A 25305-nucleotide genomic window follows, 5' to 3' on the forward strand; every position below is an offset into this window, starting at 1 on the left:
CCCTGCCTGTCCCCTAGCTTCTACCCCACCTCACCTCACCACTTCTTATTCCCCCACCTCCACCCAACTGATACCCCAGGCCACCTCTAGCCTTTGTCTTTAAATGCAGATCTGATATTCCTTACCTGTTTGAAACCTTCCTGTGGTATCCCCATGCCTGCAGGATTTAAGTCTTCCCTCCTAGTGTGGCAGGTAAGGCCCATGGTAACCCAGCTACTCCCTGACGCTCCTGTGTCCTGCCCCATCACTCTCCTGCTAGGTGAGATCCAAAGCTTCATTCTCTCTCAGCTTGATTCTCTTCCAACTCTTTGTACTTTTGCATGTACTGTTTTCTCTGCTAGTAATGGCCTTTCCTTAACTGGTCTACCCAGCCCACAGCTATACTTCTGTATTATTAGGTTATAGTATTACTGGTGGTTTAAGTAAGATAGCTTCCTTCTTTCTCACATGGCAGTCCAGAGAGCGATACTTTCCATGAGATGCTCCAGGAAGGCAGGTGGCTTTTGTATTGAACCATCCTTAATGTGATGCCCTTGTCTGTATGATCCATGGTGGCTTTCAGCCACAACCTCTTTCCACGGATGACAGAGAAATACACCTTATCCTATTACAGGCCCATTTTAGATGCTGTACCATCTCCACTTCCCTGTCCTTCATGCCTCCTGGCTCTCTGGTACTCTGTCCCTCTAACAGCAGTGGTGATGGTGACGGTGGTGGTGGTAATAGTAGATCTCTAGTCCAAGTTGTAAGAGTAGTAGGAAGAGTAGGGGGAGGAGTAGAGATAGTATCATGATCTTCCATTCATAGTGTCAGAAGAAACAAAGGTTAAATGACCTGGCCAAGACACAGCTAGTAAGTAAAGGGCAAAGCCAGCATTTGAACGCAGAACCCTCTTACTTCGAAGCCCAGTGTTAGGCTGTGGTTGCTTTTAGTCCCATCCCACTGAATGACAATTGTTTCTTTACATGGTTATCTCTCCCACTAGCCTGAACTCCTTGAGAAAAAGGACTTAATCCATTTCGCCTTTATATTTGCAGAGCTTAACACAAGGCTGAGCATGTAGTCATCACTCAGTAAATATTTTAGACATTGAAATCAGGGTTTCTTAACCCTGGCACTCTTGACATTTTGGACCAGATCATTCTTTGTTCTGGGGCTGTTCTGTTGTGCACTGTAGGATGTTTAGCACCATCCTTGGCATCTACACGCTAGATGCCAGTAGCATATCCCTTTACCCTTCCACCTCCCCAAGGAAAACCAGAAATATCTGCAGACATTGACAGCTGTTTCCTGGGAGGCAGAATCTCTCTGTTTAAGAATCACGGATTTAAATTAAATGTTGGCCAAGGAGCTGCAAGTACTGACATCCAGAAAGGGCATCTTCAGGGTTGGTGAGGCTGCTGGGTCTCTCTAGGATGATGATGTCTTTTCTAGGCCTCTTTATGTCTGGAGCAGAGAGTAGGCTTGCTGCACTCGCAGGCTGTCATGGAGGCAGCTGGGAGGATCTCCTGGAGTGTGCCAAGCCTTCTTGGGGAATACCACCGAGGGTCTCTCTGGAAGCAGACCTCGCTGGGCCATGCAGGCCTGCTGTCTGGCGTGCCATCACCTGGCGAAGTCTCATCACCTTAACCAAAAATACGCTTTTGTAACTCTGGCAAAACAGGAGCCGTGTTCTGTTCTCTTTTCTAATTCCAGATGTGTCACTGACACATGGAGCCCAGCGAGAACTCTGTTGGGAGCCCAAGTCTCTCATTCTTCGCCAGCTCCCTTGTCCTGATTTTCTCGCTGTCTGAGCCAGTCTAGGTTCTGTTACCCACATGGTGGGCAGTGCCTGGGTAGCATTTTCACCTTCCTTATCCTCAGGCCCGTAGCATATGGCAAGGAGAAAACTTTATAGGTTATCTCACTAATGGGGTTAACCCTTCCCCACTTGCAATGCCTTTATTGATGACCAGAGTTGGGAATTCAAAATCCACCATTTATTAGCTCCATCTCTTTGAGCAGTAAACTTAGTTTCTTTGACTCTTTTGTTTGTCTGCAAAATAGAGTAACCTCTTTGTTCAAGCTACGCCCGCAAAGTTCTAAGAGCAGAATAAGCTAATCTATGCAGAAGGCTTAGACTCCCTAGTATGATAGACTATGAATGTACCTTTGGCATCCAGGGAGCCTACAGCATCCTCATTCATGGGCACTGGGTTGGTTCTAAGTTCAGTTAAGGTAGGCTCTGTGTCTCTCTTTCTCTCCCAATTCCCAGTACCTAGAAGGTATTCAATGAACAAGTGGTGAATGACTTGTATGAAGAAAAGTGAGGAAGTCTGACCCTGTGGTGTCCATTGCTCTGGTGGGGGGCGGGAGGGGGAGGGAGGGTTATTGTGTGGTTTGTGTGTCACTTATATTTGTGACAGACACCCCAAACAGTCACACTTTGAGGAGTTCAGTGTTCACTTGGGGTCACAAACCTCAATGCCTGTAGAGGTAGTACACAGGAAAGTGTGAGACAAGATGGTGCGGGAGGGTACCCCCACATATGCAACCTGAAGACATTCATAGTCACGTGTTTTGAAGTCCCTTCATCAGCCAACAAAATATGTCTCTGGGCCAGTTTAGGTCTTCAGTCAACAATTTTGCAGCTCCTAACTTACACAGTACCTAGGATAAACCTGGATAGGTGCTGGCAGATAAAGATGAGGAGCCTGGACTCCAGTAGCACAGATGGACAGGAAATGAACCACAAGAATAGCCAGGAAACATTCAGAGCTCGGCCAAGCCCTGTTCCACATCCTTTATGAATGGCGGCCTGTATTTAGCCCTCACAGAGGCCCAGTGTGGGGTAGGGGACGTTAGTTTACGGAGGACAGTTGAGTTGCTTGCCAGGGTCATGAAGCCAGTAGCTGGCTAATAATAAAGTGGCAAGTGCTGTTTCCAGTGATGAGAGAGAGCACAGAAGCCCCCCTTTTAGATCTCACCCCTTCCCCCTTTGCCCATTTCCTGTCCCTCCTCCACACAGCAGCCTGAGTGTTCTTAACCTGTAACTGAGGTCATGTCACTCGGCAGCTCACCAGTTGGCGCTGTAACGGCCCCACTCCACTGAGGCGCGTGCCCTCGGGATGCCACCTCCCTCGCCAGCCCGGCCCTCCTCTTCGTGCTCTATGCTCAGCTGCACTTGCACAGGTGGACGGTCCCCTCCCCCCGCCCCCAGATCGTCACGTCACTCTCTTCTCTGCCCAGCTCTCTCCTTACGATGAAGGACCCTTCTCATTCCTCAGGCCTCAGCTCCGGTGCCCTCTCCTCAGAGGCCTTCTCTGCCCATCCTGCCCAAAGGTTACTCTCTTCCTGTCACCCTGCTTATCCCCCCCACCCACGAGTGTGCTGTGTCCAATGCCCCTGCTAGAATACGCGCACTGGGAGCACAAGGACTTGTCTTATTCCCTGCCGCATCCCACTATATGACGCAGTGGCTGGCACCAAGTAGATGCACAATAAATATCTGTTGATTGAATGAGACAACACATCCCCGAAGACGTTAGTCTCTGCAGAACCGGAGATTGGGATTTACCCAATGTCACAGAGTAACGAGTGGCCTAGTCGGGATTTGAACTGATCAGCACAGTCCTTCGGTTGAAACCCATCATTGCCTCCCCACTGCTCTCAGCGCCTGACAGGTCTCTTGCCCTTGATGTCTGGCCCCCCAGCAACCCCTCTGGTCTCCGCTCCCACACTTAGCTACACACCCTCCCGGTGGCGACACCACATGACAGCCCCATCCCTCAGTCAGGCCATGTCCTCTCCAATCCATGCCCTTTGTCAGTTCTCTTCCCACAGCCCTTGTGATCCTTAAAGTTTCAGCTTAAATGCACCTTCCCCGGGAATTATTTCCCAAGCTCCTGGACGAGATTGGGGCACCCCCCCTCAAGTGACCTTCACTGCATTTTTCACAAATGCCCTCCTCTTCTGCCCGTGCCCCACGCATGGCAGCCTGTTCATCCTACTCATCTCTGTGGACCCAGGAGCCCCCTGGGAGGTGGCATGTGCTAAATAAACATTCGTCAAGGGAATGAGTGAGTTAATGGATAAATAGAGTGAGCGAGTGATTGAAGAGCTCCTCACCCTACATCTATCCCACCCCCCTCCTCTGGGGAGCCTCACCCAGGATAAGATTTCCCGGCCCAGGCAGGCGCTTGCCCCTTGTGGATGTCTCCCCTTTATCTGCTAACAGAGAAATTGAACCACAGGGGCAAGGGAGCCTTGCATTTGTCTTGTCACAACACAGGAGAGGGAAGAACTTGGGCTTTTACTGTTATAACTCAGACTAAAATTAGCTCGCTGGGGGCGATCTTTGTTTACCACGGCCTGAGGCCACTGTGCTTGTAGGAAGGTCAAGAGAAACTGGACAGGAGGTGGGTGTTTACAAGTTCTGTCCAAACTGACCCATGATACCACACCACAGGCCCTCGTTTCCCTGACCCCTTGCTTAGTTAGGGCTGAGGAGGCCACTCGAGAAACTTAAGACATTAGTTTCTGTCTTTGAGGAAGGATCCAGAACCCAGGGTGTCTTCCTCCATGCCAGTATCTCACCAGGTTGTTATGATGCCACCTCCTTAGTAGCTTCTCTTCTTCCTCACAGCCCTTGGTGATGGGATGGGGGGCGTGGGGGTCAGAGTTCTGTTGTTTCCTAAGGAGTTCTATGGCTTAATTTGTGTTATATGTGAAGACACCCGCCATGACCGCCAGATTGGATGTTCCTCTGAATTGGTGGTTGGGTCAAAGTTCCCTACCGAGATTCAGCCAGAAGGAAAGGTGTGGAGGCAGAGATAAACCCACCTTTGAGGTAATTAACAGTGATAACACCACCCACCCTGTGGTGGAGCTCTCTCTACAGGCCAGGCACTCACTGAGCACACAGTCTACACCCTTCTAGACTAGCCATTCCAAATCATGGTAAGATCCAGAGATCACTTACTAGCTTATCTTTGGGTCTCCTGTACCTTATTAAAGCTTAGAGGAGGCACACAAAACCTTGTGAGTTTGGTTTTTATTTTTGTTTTTGGTTTGGTTTTTTTTTAGCTAATGAAAGTATTTGAGACCTAGAACTTCATTGGTTTCTAATCCCACCAACACAACTACTCATGTATGCACACCTAACTATATACACAGGTATAGGGACTTATAAAAATTTACGCAACTGGTATCTGCTAGGGAGCATCTGGAAAAGGAATCACAGTTGCTGATACGAGTGAGTAATTTTGGCAGTGCAACTGTGCATCGGTTACCTCATTTATTTTCTTCTTACCAGGACTGTTGTGAGGCAAAAATCAGATGAGTCAAAAGTGCCCAAGAAGGTGCTGGGCTCAGAGCTGACAGGACACATCCTGTTCCTTTGATCAGTGTGGCTGCACCCTGGTTGGGACCCTGCCTTTCCCCTCCCTCCGACTTTACTGGAAAACCCTGATTCATCCTTCAGGTGTCCACTTAGAGTCCTTCCCTGACCCTCAGAGTAAATTTGGCCCCTCTTATGTGATTTCATGGTACCTGCACTTTTCCCACTGATGGCAATTGTAAGTATTTATTTGTAATAAATAATTGTATTTGTATGTTAAATTGTAATTAACAATTGTATGTAATTGTATGTTAAATACTGGCCTCTCCTCCTTCATTCTGATTCAGGAGGGTGGCTAATACCGTATCTAAATTCCTTCTGTGACTGGCCTTCAGACTGTGAACAGGCATTCAGACTGACTTTCACCAGGGTCAGCATTAGACACTTACCTGCCGTTAAGTCCTTTAAAGTTATTTTTACTTTTTATTGGCAAAAATTTTCAAGGCAGACACCTATAAACAGAAAAGAAATTTCAGGTACCTATTACGTGTCGAGGCTGAGAATACATTTGCCCTGCATCCTACTTCCTCAGTGTTGGGTCTGGTGACTGCTTAGCTGGGGAAGTGGTTGATAGAACTTGATGCTGGTGTTGTAAACCTGTCAGTAGGCGGCTCCCTCTGGAGAAAACGTCCATGTACACGTGTGCCTGTGTCAGTGATTGCTCCAATGGACGGGGGTGAAGGTAGGGATTTCACCTAAGACGTTCTAGTTGGTAGTTTTGACAGAAATTCCACTGAAGACGTGAATATTTCAGACCCTTTCTCAATCCAGAGTGGTATGAGGCTCAGGGGAACTGAATGCCTCTTTGGAGGGAATCTGAGCCAATTGATAAGCTGACCAGAGATTCGTGTCGTGGTGTAAAGCCTGCCCTTTCCACGTGGTCTCTGTATTGGTCAGGGAGCGATCTTGGGGTTTCGGAAGAGACTAATTAATGTGGAGATTTTCTGTTCAGTTTGATGCACAGATTTCAGTAGTACCTGTGTCTGTGTATGTGTGTGAGTGTTTAAATGTGGTAAGTTGTAGGTGAACAAATATGAGTGCTGCTAATAATAGATACTGTTTATTGAGGGCCTACATGGGTCAGTTGCTGTGCTAGGGTTTTGTTTTATTTTGTTTTTTTAATATTTTATTTATTTGTTTGAAAAAGAGAGTGAGAGAGAGATCATGAGCAGGGGGAGCTGCAGGCTGAGGGAGAGAGAGGAATAGGTTCCCCACTGAGCAGGGAGCCCGATGTGGGGCTCCATCCCAGGACCTGGGATCATGACCCGAGCTGAAGGCAGACGCTTAACCAGCTGAGCCACCCAGGCATTCCCCGTGCCAGGTTTTTTTGTTTTGTTTTGTTTTACAGTATATCTATTCCTCACAACAAGGTTTTAGGCTCGTGTCCTTACCTCCATCTTAGATGGGAGAAAAAAATGCAGAAATTCAGAGACTTACCCAGACCTAATTACATAGCCAGGGGCAAAGCAGGGATTTAAATCTATGCCCGCCAATTTCCAAAGCCTTTGCCTTTTCCATAATATTAACAGAGCACCCTAAAACATTCTGTTTATTTGAGAGCTAAGTACCAGTTGGGAACTTACTCCTTTATTTCATTGGACAACCCAGAATGCTCTACAAATTCTGTTGACATAGCTGACTCTAAGGTTTAGGCATGTCATAGATTTTTAAACAATGGCTGGCATCGGTGTTGCTCTCCTTCTGGTTTGGAAAGATTTTTCGGAATCAGGTATCTATTGTGATAACATTTTTAAACCCTTACTCAGAGTGCCAAGTCCATCTCATTAGCTGTTCTTCTACTAGGCAATCAAATCCATATTGGTCCCTTATGGATCCATTACAGTGGATGGGAAGCCAAAGGTTTTATATGTGTTTGGCAGCTCTCAGTTAATTGCCTAATTGTGACTTTCCAATATTAGGATTTCTGTTAAAAAATAATACTCTAATAAATTTGGCCTGATTTAATCCAGCTGAGGGGGAAATAATTAGGAAATGAATTTATTTTACTTCAGGGATAATAAATATCTCTTGCCTCACATTTGGAGGTTTACATAGTGGGTCACTTACATGACTCAAGCCAACTTTCAAGTTTTTTATTTTTAATCTCCCAACACCTACCTTTGTTCAGATTAAACAAGGACGTTGCCTGTTCCCAGGCATGATTCACGTATTCATATGTCTGTGTCTTTGTCTTAAGGTTTATAACATATACCATTTTATGAATTTTTAATACCCACCTCATAATCTACTTCTTCCTTAAATTTTGTCCAGCGCTTGACAGCCGTACTACATGTTGTCTTTCTGTTCTTTTTACTCCATTGGTGCTTCCATCACAGTAATTGATGGGCTCGTTTTTTCTCCAGTGGACTGAGGATCAGGACTCATGTTTTATCTCCATGCTCCTGACACCTTGCACAGAATTTGCACTTCATAGCCACTCAATATATTTTATTAAATTGAAATTTAAAAGGAAACCTGTGTGCTTTTATTTAAATAAGGCCATAAATTTGGCACGACTGTCTTCATGAATTCGAAATTCTCAGAAATGCTGTTCTTCAGTATTGTTCTTTTGTGGCAATCAAAGAGATTGGCTTTACAGTAAATGAAGTGAACCACAGAATCTTCGAACCAGAATCGTAACACTAATAATGATAAAAACAGCAGAAGTCATCTATGTAATGCAGTTTCTTCTCTTCAGTCCAGACAATTCCCTGGTCAGCTGAGGCTGATGGGGGCTCTTCTTTCTCAAAGAGCCCTTTGAGGAAGACCATCATCTTCTCATTCCAACTCCTCAATGTCTCCTGGCCCTGTAAGTTAGGCAGCTTTCCCTCTGTTAATCTGAATCCTCCCTTTCTGAAATTTATGCTCATTGCTTTCATAGAAATGAAAAACAGCTGCTTTCAACTGAAAATATTTCCCTTCCTAAAGATGGTTATTCCATCATTCCATATCCTTCTCTTCCCCTGGTGTAATTCTCCCTTGCATCTGACATTCTTCTTTTTCTCTCCATTTCCAAACTATTGGAATGCTACTTTGTTAATTTATTGGACTTTTGCTTAAAAAAAAAACAAAAAAACAGGCTAGGTATGATTAGTAAGTGATCATTGATTTCAGGTGTACTTGGAAATACATCTCACACTGTTAAAATCAGTCGAACCAGCCCCATTGGTGGGTGACTGCAATACTATGACCCAAGTTATATATGGGGGTGTCTTTTTAAGCCTGCCATCAACCATTCCCATTTCAGTTTCTCCAGTTGCTTAATTTATAAGACATGATTTATTTGTCATAAACTGCTGTGCAGGGTTCAAAAGAAACAGAAATGATGCACAAGGGAAATAGAGTAAATTTAGGCCATTTTTTTTTTTTTCAGATCTGGTTTATAAATAAGTCTTTCTCAATTAGAAAAACACATGATAATTCTCTTGGAGATAAAAAAAAAGATCATGGTACACTCCGAGTGCACTCTTACCTTTCTGTATGATTTCCCAAATAAGAAAGCCCTCAAGCTCCTTCATTGAAGCTGGTTATTAAGGATAGCAAACAGGCAACTTCCTTTTTTTAGTTTAGCAAGGATATTGGTTGACACTTGAACAGAAGCCTTTGGTTCCTTTTGTTTGTTGGTTGTTTTGTTTGTTTTTAAGTATTTAAAATCTCAGCATTACAGACTGATTTGCCATGGAAGAGCTCCAGTGCAATGCTCAAAGCAGACTTCCTCAGCAAGAATAAAATGGGTATATTTGTATGCAGTAGTAGGTTAAAGAGGACATCAGTGACAGGTGTCGAGTCAGCAGACATTTATTAAGCATCTTCTAATGTGTCAGCCTTCCTCAGAAGCCGAGGATGCAGAAAGTACCATCCTTCTGGTTTACGGTCCAGGGTGGGAGAGAGGACAGTTGAGCCAGCATTAAAATGCAGTAGGTGCCACAGCGGGGAACACTGGAAACATAGTCGTCCACACCGTTGGACGAATTCCCGAAGGATGGTTCTGAAGATGATTAAGATTTACCAGGGCTAAGTAAGGTGAAGGTGTTTCAGGCGTGACCAAGCACAGAAGTGAGAGTGGGCATTCCCATCCTGGAAGCTGCAGGTGTGTTTCAGCCAGAGAAGAGGCAAACCAGGGATGCCCTCATACTCTTTACCCTGGGATCCCTAGGATACACATCTTAGGCAGGTTTTCATTTGTCTCTGGTATTTCAGCGATGTTTCTAGAACCTCCACAGAGTCAGTTTCTCTAGCCTTCTGTGCTCCCCTAGACCATTGTGTATACTTGTATGAAGACCCTTCTTAAATTAGTTTTTGCATTTCCCCCTGCATGTCTGTCTTTGCCTTCTATCCTTGGCACTACTCAAGGGAAGAGATCTACTCCTCACCTCTATATCTCTGTGGCGCCACGCTCAGTGCTGGCAAAAATATGTTTGGGGAATAATGAACCACTCCATGAATGGGTAGAGTGTTCTGAGTGGCTTTGCTCTTAACTTTGAGGAGGGGGCCCAGTTTGGGCCCAGTATTGGCATGTAAGTTCAAGATATAAACCAAGAATTTAAATATATAAAACTCAGTTTTATGTTGAGTTGAGCAGGGCTGAGCTGGGTGGTTTATGTCATTAAGTTCATTTAGGTCAGATAATGCTCATGAAGTTAGAGCTGAAGACCCATCTTATTTGTAGTGTTCTTAGCACTGCATCAAAGCGATTTTTCATTTGAATATTTCTTTCATTGATATTTTCTTTCTCAGACGAGGCTATGAAATGACGATGAGGAGGATGCTCACTTTGATGAAAACAAGAAGAAAAATTACCACCTTTTGTTGGGCGTGTGCTGTGTACCAGGGACTGTGCTACATGCTTTATGTAGATTAACTCCATTTTATTGAGTTTATGAGGCAAATTACTATTTATCTAGTCCCATTTATCTGGTACTATTGCTTGCCTTAATAGATGAAGAAAATGAAGTACAGGGAGGATCTCTCACTCACTAGTGAATGTGATGGCATCACCATGTCTGACCCAGAACGTGTCGCTTGTACAGGCTCAGTAGTTTCTTCCTCATATCAGCAGTAAAATCAGGAGCCTGGAAGAGTCCTTAGCAGTCAGCTATTCTATCTCCTTCCAGAGGCAGGATCATTCTTGAATTGAATACTTTGCTATATACACTGTACCCGAAAGGTCTCTATACCCTCTGTCTACCTGATGAGTTCCTCCCCATATTTCGGGACTCACAGCTCAAGCTACTCCTCCTAAGGAGTATCTAATATTGCCCTCCTTGTCTTGGTGTCCCTCTTATCTGTGAAATGCCCCTATCACACAAGGGGCATGTTCCTGGAGGCAGTGTGTATAGTAGTTAAGGACCTGAGCTCTAAAGCTAACTGTTCGGGGTCAAATGCCAGCTCTACCCATGTCAGCAGCTGATCTTAGGGGCTCTTCTGCCCCTGAGAGACTGTGAATCCGTTGGCCTCAAGGGATGATATTTACTCTGAGTGGCTTAGATGGCTAAGTTACAAAATCACCATGTTCTTGACATTAATAGCAAACCTGATTGCATCTTCCTGAAGAGCAGACGCACTGTTTCTGCCAGTTTCTGGATCTTGATCCTTGAAGGACATTTGAGAAGTGAGGTTGGTTGGTTGGTTGTTTTTTAATACACTTTAATTTTTTAGAGCAGTTTTAGGTTCACAGCACAATTGATTGGAAGGTACAGAGATTTCCCATACTCCCCCTGCTCCCACACATGCACAGCCTACCCCCCATCCACATTTTCCACCAGAGTGGTGCAGTCACTACAAGTGATGAACCTACGTTGACACATCATCATCACTTAAAGCCCATGGCTTACATTACTTTTTTTTTTTTTGGAGATTATTTATTATTGAGAGAGATTTTATTTATTTATTACTGAGAGAGAGAATGAGCTGTAGGGAGGGGCAGAGGGAGAGAGAGAGAGAGAGAGAAGCAGACTCCCTACTGAGCGGGAAGCCCAATTCAAGGCTAGATCCCAGGACCTGGAGATCATGATCTGAGCCAAAGGCAGACGCTTAACCCACTGAGCCACCTAGGCGCCCCCCATGGCTTACATTACTGTTCATTCTTGGTGTTGGACACTCGATGAGTTTGGACGAACGTATGACATGTATCCACCATTATAGTATCATACGGTTTCATTGCTAAAAATCCTCTGTGCTCTGCCTGTTCATCCCTCTAGAAACTAGTTTTGAGGCTGTTTTTCTCTTTGTTTCTTTTTCTTTTCCGTTTCATTTTCCAGTTCCTTGCCTTTCCTTCCTTTTCTTAGAGACAGGATATCTTGAAAGTTTTGAAAACCTCACGTCTGTTCCCTGTCCCCATGGACACTTGCCTGGCTTCTTGCCCCCTCTGCTCCATGCAGACTAACCATCCGTCTGATTGGCAAATCCTTTCTTTCGCCCTCTGAATGCCTTCGGTCTGCTCACTGTGAACCCTGAGTCCTAGAAGCCACTGCCGTCTTTTCATGCTAATTTTACGTATTTCTACTCCAACTCATTGTGAGTTGGCCTCACAGCTTGAACTCTCGAAAGCAGTGTTCCTTTTTGCCCCTTGAGGGAGCATCTCACTCTTGTCCTTGTGTCCTGGACTATGGTGTGCATCTCTTGAACATCTTAAGTTTTAGCAGAACATCTTCATGGGAAACCTAAGGCAGCTACTTATTTACCCCCTAGATCTCTGTGTTTCTTCATCTGTTTTTATTATTATATTTTTCCTTCATTAAGAAAAGGAGGTAACAGACAAGATAGACACAGAGAAATCAAATATCTCAAATATTTTACACTCTTTCACATGCTCTAATTGATTTGTAAATATTCATGAATGGGCCTGAAAAAGCACATATTGGACCAGTGTAGACTTTTAATCCATCAGACCAGGGTTTAAACTTCTGCCTTGCTCTTTCGTAATGTATGACCTCAAATGAGTTACCCAACCTTCGTGAGCCTCAGTTTCCTTCTCTGTTGAATGGAGATACTGATAGCGTCCTTACCATTTTGTCGTGGGAACACTTGCAAATAACCTACATAAAAGTACTGGCATAGTGCATGGTCTGTGGCGGGGACTTATGACCTGTCCCTAGGTTCCTTCCCTTCCCCTTTTACTCCCCCACCTCTCATTTTGCTTCTAATCATTATCATCCTTATTTTTTAGGAGATAAATGCAAGTCCATGAGTCCAGGGGCTTCCCCAAAAGCTTATAATGTTTTGGCAGTGACTTGAGGATCTTTTGTTTTCTGACTCTTAGATCTCTTTTTCCTTGGGGTCATGGGAAAACTCCCTGAACTTGATTATTTATTCACTTCTTTCATGCTCCCCATATTGTCACAGCCATGTTCAAACCATGTTATCGGCAGGTCTCACTGAAAAGGCAATTTAATATTGCCCTGCGTTGCATCATTGCATATATTATTTCGGTCTGTCACAGACCTGTCAGCAAGGCTTGATGAAGTGCAGAGCCAATAGTACCAAGCCTGAAATCTGACAGCTCTTTCGAAGAAGCGGCTCTGATTGGTACAGGGGTATTTCTTCAGAAATAAGGCCGTCTTGGTGTCTTTGTTGATACAAGTGGCAATCTAGCCCCAGTCATATCTCCCCCTGAGCTCTATCTTCAGAACTGGTGATTCAGTCTGTTGTATGGCTTGGAAAAACAGAGCCACCACAGGCCTGGGATGTACTGAAGGCTGCAGCCGGGAATAGTTGGGTAATTTATCCCCACTCTCGGGCTCTAATTATTCTGTTATTCACCAGCTTGTTCGATTGAGACTCTCCAGGTTCTGCCTTACCCAAGCAGAGAACAAAAGGCTTCCCTTGGAAGTGGGGGCCTGGCAATGTCAATACAGTGAACTGCATATAAATAATGCAGCAGTGCCGACTTCATTTTTATAAAATCTTGTTGAGAAAGGCATGATAATGATCAGACCTCTGGAACTCAGCAGACGTGTGCTTTTGATGTGTGCCTTGCTCTGGGTAAAAGCAGGAAAGTCAAAAGTTCTTGTTCCTGCTAAGACTTCTTCATGGTCTCAGGACTGTGACGGGAATCCTGGTGACACTTTCCCTTTGTTTCTCTCAGAGTTGTGGGGCTCCTCCCTGGCTGGAAAAACTCTGATATAAACACAGTGGGTCTACAGGAAATATTTTCTGAATTGATGTTTTTTATTAGGATGATGATGATGGTGATGATAATTCTCAGTTACTACTATTCATCATCAAAAATGGATTTTATTGCCATTTTAATCCTCCCAAGACTAGAATGGCTTATCTCTCAGATTGCCCTCCCAACTGGCCTTCGGTCTTTTCCTTTTGTCTGCTTAGATTCCCCAAAAATGAGTCTTTGGGCTATAAACCTGGCAGCCAGAGCTCCAGGAGTTGAGTTGGGGGAAGGATCTTCAGGGCTGACTTGCAAAGAGGCATTTCCTTACTTTATCGCTCTGTTCTTGTCACGATGCTCCTACTTGTAGCTGGGTCTTGTTACCCTACTCAGTCTCAGGCGAACCTTTGTTGTCTCTCACGATGCAGGAGAGGAGTACCCTGGTTGCTCATCGTGAGGGCACATGAGGATCTACTCACTTCCTACAAAGCTTTCAGCCATCTTGCCGTTTTTAGCCCCACCTGTATTCCCACTTTCTGAAGTAACCTGGTGCCTTTGCAAGGAAATCACTGTGCTTCTGGACTTTTCACCCCGCTACTTAGGTTTTTTCTTTCGAAGTCTACCAAGGGCCTTACAACTGATCCATCTGTGTTTTCTGCCTTTCAAATCTCTGCTGCTATCATCTTTCCTGTTATCTTTGTCATTGTGGATTTTTGCCTTTCTTATACTGCCATCTTATTGGAATCTTTAAAGTGAGCAGAGGTCAACGTGTATTGCCAATCCTGCATCTTTAACTGGAAGGCTCTTTTTGTTTTTTGCTTTTTTCGAAAGAAAAGAAGATGTATTAGAGATTCAGCATGTGTTTGTGTCTGGGGACGTAGGTGACGGGAGGTATGTAAGGTAGACAAAACACGTTTTCAAAAAGCTCTCCTTGTTCCATTAAGGTGGGTGGTTTGTGCAGGGGACGCAGTGTTCTGCAGTTGCTCTTGGTCACTCCAGGAATCAAGAATCTAGCCTTCTCTCTTCTAGAGCTTGCTCAGGGCCTTATAATGGAAACAATTAAAAAAGTGATTAGGAACCTGAAAGTTTCCTCGTATAACTGACATCCTACGGTTCTCATTAATTTACTTAATAAACATGGATTGAGCTTTCAAAACTTTGGGCCAGAGAGGCACTGTGTCTGGTCCTGGGGAATGGCATGACGAATAAGGCAGATACGGACGGTCCCTGCTGTGGGAGGTCATGGCCAGACCAGAGGTGCTGAAATTCCCAAAAGACTGGATGGAGCATCAGGAAATGAAACAAAGTAACATTCTTTTATTAGAAGGAGGTAGATGCTTTAGTACCTCCTGACCTTCCCCACTCAAACAGGCTCTTATCTGAAATACTATAAAAAGAGAGCAAGCCCACAGTTCTGGACCCCTCCACCCTGTCAGACCTTTTAATCAACATGGGCCACTGAGACTGATGTATTTTAGGCAAACCTGTGTAAAAAAAAAAAAAAACCAAGGGTGACCTTAGGTGGTCACATCCAGTTAAACTGTCATGAATCCTTGATGTCATGTACAGTCTCGCATTGCTTGTTAGTTCTGAGCTAAAACAAAGAAGAAAGAAATCAAAGTGTAGTTGAGTTTAAGTTGCCATTCTAACAAACTACGATTTCTTCTTGAACCCACAGGTTGTCTTGATGAATTGACCCTTTTATCATTATGCACCTCTTTTTTCCCTGGTAATATTTCTTGTTCTGAAGTTTACTTTCTGATATTCATATAGCCACATGTACTTATTTATTATTAGTATGTGCCTGGTGTATCTTTTTCTCTCACTCTTGAACCTATCTTGCATCCGTATATTTAAATAAGTTTCTTACAGATAGCATGGAGTTGGATTTCATTTTTTATTTTTTAATCCATCCTAACAATTTTTGCCTTTTCATTGGAATTTTTAGACTAGGTTTTAATCTGCCATCTTGCCATTTGCCTTTTATTTGTTCTGTGTATTCTATGTAATCTCTTCCCTTTTCTTGCCTTCTTCCAGATTACTGAAATGTTTTTAGTATTCCATTTTATCCCCCAAAGTGGTTTATTGATTTTATCTCCTTTTTTTTTTTTTTACTGGTTCCTCTAGGATTTATAATACGCATCTTTAAGTTATCACAGTTTACCTTAAAATAATTTTACACCCCATCACATATAATATCTTTCATATCTTTCTATCATTTGTGCTATTATAGTCACGTTTTGTTTGTACATATGTTATAAGCCCTGCAGTACATTGGTTTTTTTTTTTTCCTAAATTATCTTTTAAAGATGAAACTTAAAGTCAATTCTCTTTTTTTTTTTTTTTTAAGATTTTATTTATTTATTTGACAGAGAGAGACACAGCGAGAGAGGGAGTACAAGCAGGGGGAGTGGGAGAGGGAGAAGCAGGCTTCCCGCCGAGCAGGGAGCCTGATGTGGGGCTCGATCCCAGGACCCTGGGATCATGATCTGAGCCGAAGGCAGACGCTTAACAACTGAGCCACCCAGGCGCCCCTTAAAGTCAATTCTCTTTTAAAGAAACTTAAAAATGAAAACCCGCTGCTTGTATCTACCCACATATTTACTGATTCTGATACTTTTTCATTACTTTATATCAATTCATATTTCTATTCAGTGTCCTCTTCCTCCTCCCTAAAGAAATGCCTTTAACATGTCCTGCAATGCAAGTTTCTTGGAAATGAATTCTCCCAGTTTTTATTTGTTTGAAAAAGACTCTATTTCATACTAATTGCTTGAAGATCTTTTTTTCTGAATGTAGAATTCTAGTTTGATTTTTTTCTTTTTAAAACTTTTCAGTACTTTAAAGATGTCACTCCACTTTCTTCTGGGTTGCATTATTTCGGGTAGAAAGTCTGCTGACCTTGTTGGACTGTTCCTCTATTATATGTCTTTCCTTTGACTACTTTTAAGATTGTCAACTTTTTTTTTATAATAATTTGATTATATAATGTGTCTTGATATGGTTTTCTTTGTGTTTATCTTGCTTTGGTTCCAGTGAGCATGGCTCTGTGGGTTGATAGCTTTTATCAAATTAAAAAAAAATTGGCCATTGTTTCTTCCAGTATTTTTTATTGGATGCTGACTGTTAATTTTATGTTGTCCAGCGTCTGGGTTTTGTTGTCTTTTTTTTTAATGACTGTTGAGCTACTTTTTCTGGTAGGCTGTTAATGTACTTGGCTTTGTTTTATTTTTTGGAATGTTCATTCAAAACTTTGTTTATTGTAACCTTTACACAGGAAGGTTCAGTTACACTTCTAAGGCATTCTTTGGGGGTCTCCCCGAATGTCCCAAGTGATCAATGAGGACGTTCCACTCTAATTTTAGTCACTGAGATGATTTGCACTCTTAGGTCTTTGTGAGCCCTGAGAATGTCTCAGCTCATAGCCTTCAACCAGACCTCTTGGAGTGTCCATGTCCATATCTGCATCTTTGTAGTTAGATTCCGTGGGACTCCTGTGCAGCTTTTCAAGACCCTCTTTCTGCATAGCTACCTCTTCTTTGCCATCACAGCTTCCAGCCACCTCAAATTCCTTGAATTCTCATTTTTGTCTTCCCAATTTTGTGAACCTGACCTGTTTTCCTTGGCATCCTTCTTTCTGCTTTGTGGTCAGGTATGGGCTTCCTGGCAGAAAGCCAGAGTGATGTTAGGGCTCACGCATTTGATTCCTTCTCTTAGGGATCACAGTTCTGTGCTGCCTGTTGTTCAAGGTCTGAGAGCAGTTGTGTCATTTTTTTTTTTTCCTGCTTTTCCAATTTCTTAAGGTGGGGGTGGGGAGGTAAAATCCAGTCTCTTATTAGTCCATCATGGTTAGAAGCAGAAGCTTCTCTTGTTGCTACTTCAATAAGAGTTTCTATCTTGATGTGGCCTTTAACTTCATCAAATACTTTTCTTTCTTCAATGTGAGTTGATCATTTTTCTCTCCTTTAATAAAATACTGTGGCAAAATACATTCATAGATCTTTAATTATTAAAATGTTTTGGAATGTTGTTCATTATGTACTATTTTCCCATTTTTATATAAAATTTGGTCATGCCTTGCTTAGAATTTTTATGCCCCCAATTCAGTAATGTAAGAGTGGCCTCTGATTTTCATTTCTTATACTGTCTTTGTTTGGTTTTATAATATAGTTATCCTAGCTTCATAAATAACTTTGGGAGCATTTCTTCTTCTTCTAATCTCTGAAATAACGTGGAATGCTTTGTTCCTTGAACATTTGTTACAACTTTCTGGTACAACCATTTGGGCTTGAAATTTTATTTGAAGGATAATTTTTAACTGTTGGCTTATTTTTTTAATGGTAATAAGTTTATTAAGGTTTTTTATGTTTTCTTGAGTCAGTTTGGTAAGTTCTGTCTTTTTAGTCAATTTCCTGTTTCATCTAAATTTTGAAATGTACAAGCATAATGTTATTTACTTAATCTCTTTTTTCTATTAATGTCGGCTTTTTCTGTAGTTATGTCCCCCATTTTCATTCATGATATTTGTTATTTTTTCCTTCCTCAATTTTACCAAAGGTTTTTTTGTTTGTTTGTATTGTCTTGTCTTTTTTGGCTCTCTTGATTACTTAAATTTTATCTTATTATGTTATATCTTTCATATGCTTTTATCTTTACTACTCCTTTTGATCTTTTTTTTTCAATTTAATCTATTTTAGTTTTTTATAATTTCTTAAGTTGTCTGCTTAGGTTATTGATTTTCAGACTTTTTTATTTCTAATAAAAACTTTTAAACTCAAAATTTCTCTGTAAAATACCATTTTGCCTATTTAGTCTCTGCTTGTATTATAAAATGTTATCTTTCTCTCTCCCCCTATGTGAACATACAGCATTGAATTTATTGATTGTATTTGAGTCCTTTAATTCCTCAATAGTAATATTATTATTATTTTGGTTTACCCATTTCTTAAATTCTGAAAGTACAGCAAAATCTTCAAATAAATTCTCTTTTCAAGTGGCTTTTTTTTTTTTTTTAATTTCTGGGAGCTCTTGTTTTATATATTTCACATTATGTTCATTCATAAAATTCAATGAACAGTAATACTCTTGGATTGAGTATTTTGTCATTATGGAATGCCCCTCTTAGTCTTGGCTAATATTTTTAATCTTGTATTCTACTTTGGTATTTAAATTGTCATATTAAAAAATTGTATTTATTTTTTGTTGACTTTTTTAAAAGATTTATTTACTTATTTTAGAGGGGGGGAATGTGGGGGAAGGGCAGAAGGAGAGAGAATTCCAAGCAGACTCCGTGCTGAGCACAGAGCCCAATGGGGGGCTCAATTTCATGACCCTGAGATCAGAACCTGATCCTAAACCAAGAGTCGGGCACTTACCATCTGCACCACCCAGGTGCACCTCTTTGTTGATCTTTTTATAAAAAACCTTTTTATCACATTAAAAAAATCTATGTTGTAAACAAGATAGAACTCAATTTTAACCCCAGTGTGATTGCTGTTATCTTTTAACCACTTGTGGAATTCAGCCCATTAACGTTTGTTGTCATAACTGAAATAAGTGACTTTATTCTTTCTGTGTATTTTTATTTTCTATTTATATTATGTTTCCCTCTTTTCCTTTTGATTGGTTTAGTTTGGTTTGACTGACTTCTTAACTTTCTCTTTATTCTTTTTTTATTCCTTGTTATTTTGAGAATTCTACTAAGGTTTTTGTTTCTGTTAGAAATTACCTTCTCATTCCATACACTAAACTTAACATTCTGCCCAAACATACATACGCACACATCTGCATACTTCTCCTGTGTACCCCTTCTTTAGTTTCTGACTCTGAGGTTTTGCTCACAGTATTTTCACTTCTGGACCATTACTAGATTTTTCCTTCTAAATATAGCAGGGAGGTGTTTCAGGAAAACTTAATATTACAAATCCCTGCTTACATTATTTATCATCATCTATGTAGATTTAAGTATACGTGTATGTATGTGCACATGTTTGAGCACACATGTACACGTGTACATCATGTACGTGTGCACACGCACACATATGGAGAGAGAGAGTGAACATCAGCGCTCACCGCCGCTGGCTCCTCTAGTCTTTGATTTCCCTTACATGAATCACTTGTTTTTTTGGTTATGTTCATTCTCAAGTATTGTCCTCAGAGCATGTATATGGGAAGTTTGCTTTTTGAAGCCTCGCATGTTGAAAATGTTTTCTTTTGCCCTGAGAGCTGAATAATATTTTGTCTGGGCATAGGATTCTTGGATCATTTTTCTTAATAGTCTGTACATTGTTCCACTGTCTTCTACATTCCAGAGGTATAGATGAGAATTCCTCAGCTAGTCTGAATCTCTTGCCTTTGCAAGTAACTTATTTCTTTCTGTCTGGAAGCTTGTATAATTTTCTGTTTACGCTTGAAATTCAAGTATTTCCTGGATTCACTTCCTGGACTTAATGAGAGTTTTAATCTGCAAGCTTAAATCTTGCTTCAGCTCAGTATATTTTTAAAAAAATCTAGTACTGTATTCATTTAATTATAGCATCTCTTTCATCTTTTTTTGGATGTGTGTATATTTTTAATTTTTCCTTTTCTCTTAAAAAAAAAAAATCCCTTCTGGAATTCCAGTTATTCTCATGTTACATTGCTGGATCTGCTCTCCACGCCTCTTTGTTCTCTCATCATTTCTCTCTTCATGTTTGCTCTGGGAAGTATGATATGTTGTTCACTTGGTCTTCCAGATCATTAATTTGAATTTCAGCAGTGCCAATGATTTTTTTAGTTCTGCAGAAACTTTTAAATTGAAAATTGAAAATCAGTGGTTCTCATTCAGAAAGTCTTTCTCGCCTCCTTCTGAGCTCTCACTGCTTCCCTTAGTGATGCTCAGTTCCTGTGGTTTCACCATCCTCTCTTCAGAGAGACCTGCCTCCTATACATGTTCTCTTGGACCTGCTCTCACACGAACTGGACCCCTAACTTAGATATTATTTTGGTTCTCCCTGCTTATTGATCGCTGTTCTTTCGACTTGCACCTAGGATGTTATAGTCTCTTCGGCATTAACAGATCTGAGAGCAGTGAAGGCCTAGCAGTTTCTGCCCTGGCAGTCTGGCTCCAGAGAACAAACAGCCAGTGGCCCCTTCTCCCTGGGGACAGCACTCCTCCCTGGCTGCCCATCTGTGAAACAGCTCAGCCTGCTAGTGTCGCTCCAGTCTTTCGCAGTCCCCTACCTGCAATTGTAATCCTACAAAGTACATCCTCCATCCCCAGTGGGCTGGTAGGTCAGCTTGCCTGATGATGAAGAGTTATTCTGGGAGTTGCAAGCTGCTCACAAACACCTCAGGGAATGACAGAAAACTGGTCTTAATAGAGGCCTCAGGGGGGAGGCAAACCTTTTGTTCTGCTACTGGTACCTTGTCTGTGCTCACTGAGATAAAATCCTATGCTCTCTCTGTCCTGGAGATTTCTGGAGAACCTGTGGCCTCAAGTGTACTCTCTGCATTTTGCCAATTCTGCTGCTTTTACACATTTATATTGCCCAGGAGTTGATTTAAAGAGATCCGCATGAAATGGACCCTCATAGTGTTTGAGTAATCCTGATGAGGGATGAAGTTGCCCTAGGCATCTGCACCTGTAAATTCCCTGCCTCCTGGGCTCAGTCATTTTCCCTCAAAGCAGGCTCTCTGGCCCCCCATTCTAACTTGCTGTGAGGACTGAGCCATCCCTCTCCTTGCCCTCTTGGGGTGGGGGGAATCTACTTGGAATAACTTAGTTGTACTATAAAATGTTGAGTTAACTATTGACCATTACCAACCACAACCAGTGCTCAGTAGTTTAACATAATAATCATGTATTTGGCTCAGGGGTAGCTCATTTAGGCTGTGGTCTGCTGGGTGAGTCTTCTAGTCTTAGCTGAACTCACTGCATCAGGTCTTGACTGCCTGGGAGGGGATGTGGGATCCAGGTTGGGCTTGGTGGTCATTGCTCTGCTCCACCTATCTCTTCTCCTCCTCCTCCCACCATTGGGCTGGCCCTACCTGATTTTCTCAAGGCTGTGCCAGAGGTGCAAGAGAGCAAGCAGAAATGCAGAATGCCTCTTGACGCTTAGACTTGAACCCAGAATGCTGTCCTTCTGCCTTACATTTTTGGCCAAATCCAGTCATGTGACAGAATCCAAAATATAGAGGTGGGAAGGGAGATCATGTCCACAGTTTGGGGGTGGGAGGGGGTAGGGCAGCATGGCAAATTACACGGCAAGAGATGCAGATATGTGGAGGGTCAAAGACTTGGGGCATGAACTCAACCTGCCTCTGCTCTTAAGAACTAGAATGTAGTATTTTCAAGTTAGAATGCTGCCGCAAAAGAGAGAGCCGTGAGTTTAGCTTGGAGGTAGCGGGGAGGTGCCATTGCAACCGGACCATCTGGATGACTTGGAGTTTGCCAAGTAGACAAGAATGAGTGGAAGGAACAATAAGCAGTTAAGACAGAAGGAACAGTCAGAACAGAGGCATAGAATTCTGCAAATGAATGGGGCATTTGGAGAGTGAAGGGTTGTTCTGTGTAGTTGGATCATTAGAAATAATCTGTCTACACCATCTTCTGTTCCATAGCATTGTTCTTTGCACTGAGCTCTCTGAGCTTCCAAAAAGTTGGAATTCCAGGCATCGTGCCAGGAGGAATTAGCCTATTTTGTATTCTTCAGGATATGCTATACAGGTGACTACCTTCTTTATGCCTCAAAAAGAAAAAAAAAATGTATCTAAAGTAAGGTGAAGGATTTAGCACATGTGTATTGCATTTCTATTGGTGCTAACATTCCCTCAGTATATCTGTTTGGCTTAGCTCAGCTCAGTGTGCTCTGCCATCTACATGATCTGAAAAAAAAATCAGTAATGATCCATAACATTTGTTTGATTTCAGAAGAAATTTAGGTCTCACAAAATGTCACCTCTGTGGAGCCTCTCTTGCTTGATACTTACTCCCCTTTCCTCCCACCACGTTATATCCGATTCCCCTGCTAAAGGTTTTCACTCGTCTCTCTACCTCCTTTAGAACATTATTGTTAGTATGTGATTTTAGATGCCATTGATCAAGCTATGTCTCCCCCAGTTTAACTGTCAACTTCTATGTGAGCAGAGGACCAAGTCTCTGGCATACCACTGGTTCCCCAGGGCATCACCTGGTGCCAGAATCATAGTAACTGAATACTAAATATTTGAGTGGGTGAGTGAATCAGTGTGAGTGATTGAAGGAGATGCACCTTGACTCTATGAGATAGGTTTATCTTTAAAACTGTGAGCCTCCCAGGTTTATCATTTACCTGATGAGTGATAAACCACAGGCGAGGTGGACAAACCATATTCATTTGTTAGTGCTGCCGTTTACTCGGTATTCATTGTGGCTGAATGTAGACTTAGTACTGGAGACAGAGCTGAGCAGGGCTGATTTTGCTCTGAAGGAGTAGCTAGAGTTAATGGGAGAGCTAGGGAAGCCAATGGGCAGAGACAGTTACTATGGTCACTGTTAGGACTATGTCCAGATTGAAGCTTAGAGAAGGGGCTTTGGACTCAGCTTGCCCTCCACTGGGGCCTCATGAAAAGGGATGATCTGAGCTGAGTCATGAAGGCTAACTAGCAAATACATAACAGTGAAGAACATTCTAGGCAGAATGAAGCAAAGATGCACAGGGAGTGAGAAATCAAGGCCTGCTATGGGAAACTTCAAATAATTCAGTTTTGTGGAATGGAGAAAGCAAGGGTGGGAACAGCAAGATAGTAGTCTGGTGGTCGGCATAGTCATATCACTAAGGGTGTTTTAAGCCCTGCTAAGGATTGGATTTTTTCCTGAAGGCAATGAGGAACAATTGAAAAGTGTTAATCAGGGATTGATAGCATCAGATTTCATTTTCTAAGGTTTGCTATCGATAAAAGATAAGCATGGAAAGCAGTAGCACTATTGGGAAGATATGTAAAGGAGTTAATTATACAGCATTTTAAGGGCTGTGGTAGAAGGTATGTTGCATGTTCTAGAAGTTCAGAGGAGGAACATTTAGATCCAGAACTGAAGACTCAGCCTAGGCTGGAGAAGTATTTGAGTTATCCCGGGGGAAGAAGCTGGGAAGAATTTTCCAAACAAATAGGAGTAGGGCAAAGGCACAGAAATGTGCAAGAATTTTTTTTTTTCCAGAAAACTGCAAATGATTTCTTTATTGCTGGAGTGTGGAATACTCAGGGTAAATGTATGAGAAATAAAGCTGGAAAGGAAAGTACCTTCCAGCATTCCAGTCTTCCTCCAATTAAGTATTGCTTTAGACTAGAGCGACTATATATATACCAGGTACTTTTTCAATTTCTTTTTACCTTTTTTATTATAGAGAATTTTGAACATGCACAAAACAGAGTAGATCATGAACACCCATTTACCCATCACTCATCCCCATAACCACCAACCCATGGCCAGGTATAAGTGAAGACTTTGGATCTGAACAGGGATGTGTAATTACTTACTTTGGCTTATTCTACTTCTTTAACACTACTGCGGATATCTGGGTAGGTATTTGGCAAAATACAAAGGAAGCCTGACTCATATTATTGGTTCTACCTTTGTCCCATTTACTTAGGTCTCTCTGCTCCCTGGTGTGCAAATGGACATACTCTGCAGAGAAAGGCTGGGATGACAGTTTCTGGAAGATGATCGGATTGGAAGATTTTGTTGCAGATAATTACAGCAAAATAGGTAAAAAGCAAACAAAATGAAAACATCTGGAGAGTAATTATGTGTATGTATATATAAGGATATTGTCTTTTTGTTTTTGTTTTTTTATGAATTGAAATGCAAGGGGTGCCTGGGTGGCTCAGTGGTTAAGTGAATGACTTTGGCTCAGGTCATGATCTTGGGGTCCTGAGATCAGCCCTGAGTCAGGCTCCCTGCTCCCTCTGCCCTTCCCCCTGCTTGTGCACTCTCTCTCAAATAAATAAGTAAAATATTAAAAAAAAAAAAAAAAAAAAAAAGAGGGGCACCTGGATGGCTCAGTCGATTAGGCATCTGCCTTCGGATCGGGTCTTGAGCTCAGGGTCCTGGGATTGAGCCCTGTGTCCTTCTGGACTCCCTGCTCAGCAGGGAGTCTACTTCTCTTTCAGTCCCTCTCTCTGCTTGTACTCTCTCTGTCTCTCAAACAAATAAAATTAAAAAAAGAAAAAAGAAATGCAGAAACTCTGCCCTGTTTTTCTAAGAGAAATGAGTCCGTTGTGATGGGTAGACCATGACTAGTAGGCCCTTGTTTTGGGTCTCATACGAACTGAGTAGAGATACAGGCTGTGGAAGTCTGCAATGAAATATAGAATTGTAGACGTTGAGCTAGATTGAGGGAGACATTCGCATAGAGTAGCTGGGAATAGAATAATCAAGGGGGTGTGTATGGATTGTTTCCAGTCAGTATTAGAAGATGCTTTGTGAATTACGTTCAAGGAACCAGACAAGGCCATGAACAGAAAGAAAAACAATTGAGATAAAAATGAGAAGAAACAGGAGTAAGACAGAAACTACAGGTTGAGCCAGTGGTTCCTGACTAAGGCCATAGAGTCCCAGACTTCCAGTTTTATGTGACCAGGTAATAAAGGTGTGGGTGACTGGTAGGGTTTTACTTGGGGAAAGAATTGAGATGCTAGGTACGTTTATATAACGATAGCTGGCATTTGAAAGTTTAAGGTTTGCATGTTCATTTCACAGGAAGTTGTTTATTTCCTGTAGTGACTACTTGCAGTTCTAGTAAGCTGTCATCAGGTAGGCAATTACCCCTAATTAAATAGAAATCCTTTTGTACTGTTTAGTGTT

General features: G+C 42.2%; 1 protein-coding gene across 4 annotated transcripts in view; it reads left to right on the plus strand.

The window, feature by feature from the left end:
- Nucleotides 1-25305, plus strand: part of FGGY (FGGY carbohydrate kinase domain containing) — a 388228-nt gene that overhangs the window by 115090 nt on the left and 247833 nt on the right. For all 4 annotated transcript variants that reach the window (XM_021683954.2, XM_021683958.1, XM_044914038.1 and 1 more), the window contains one exon: nucleotides 24092-24207. In XM_021683954.2, the coding sequence (XP_021539629.1) occupies nucleotides 24092-24207 (116 nt within the window). The remainder of the gene's footprint in view (nucleotides 1-24091; nucleotides 24208-25305) is intronic.

Source organism: Neomonachus schauinslandi, chromosome 4 (assembly GCF_002201575.2).
Source record: "Neomonachus schauinslandi chromosome 4, ASM220157v2, whole genome shotgun sequence".
Lineage (NCBI taxonomy): Eukaryota > Metazoa > Chordata > Mammalia > Carnivora > Phocidae > Neomonachus > Neomonachus schauinslandi.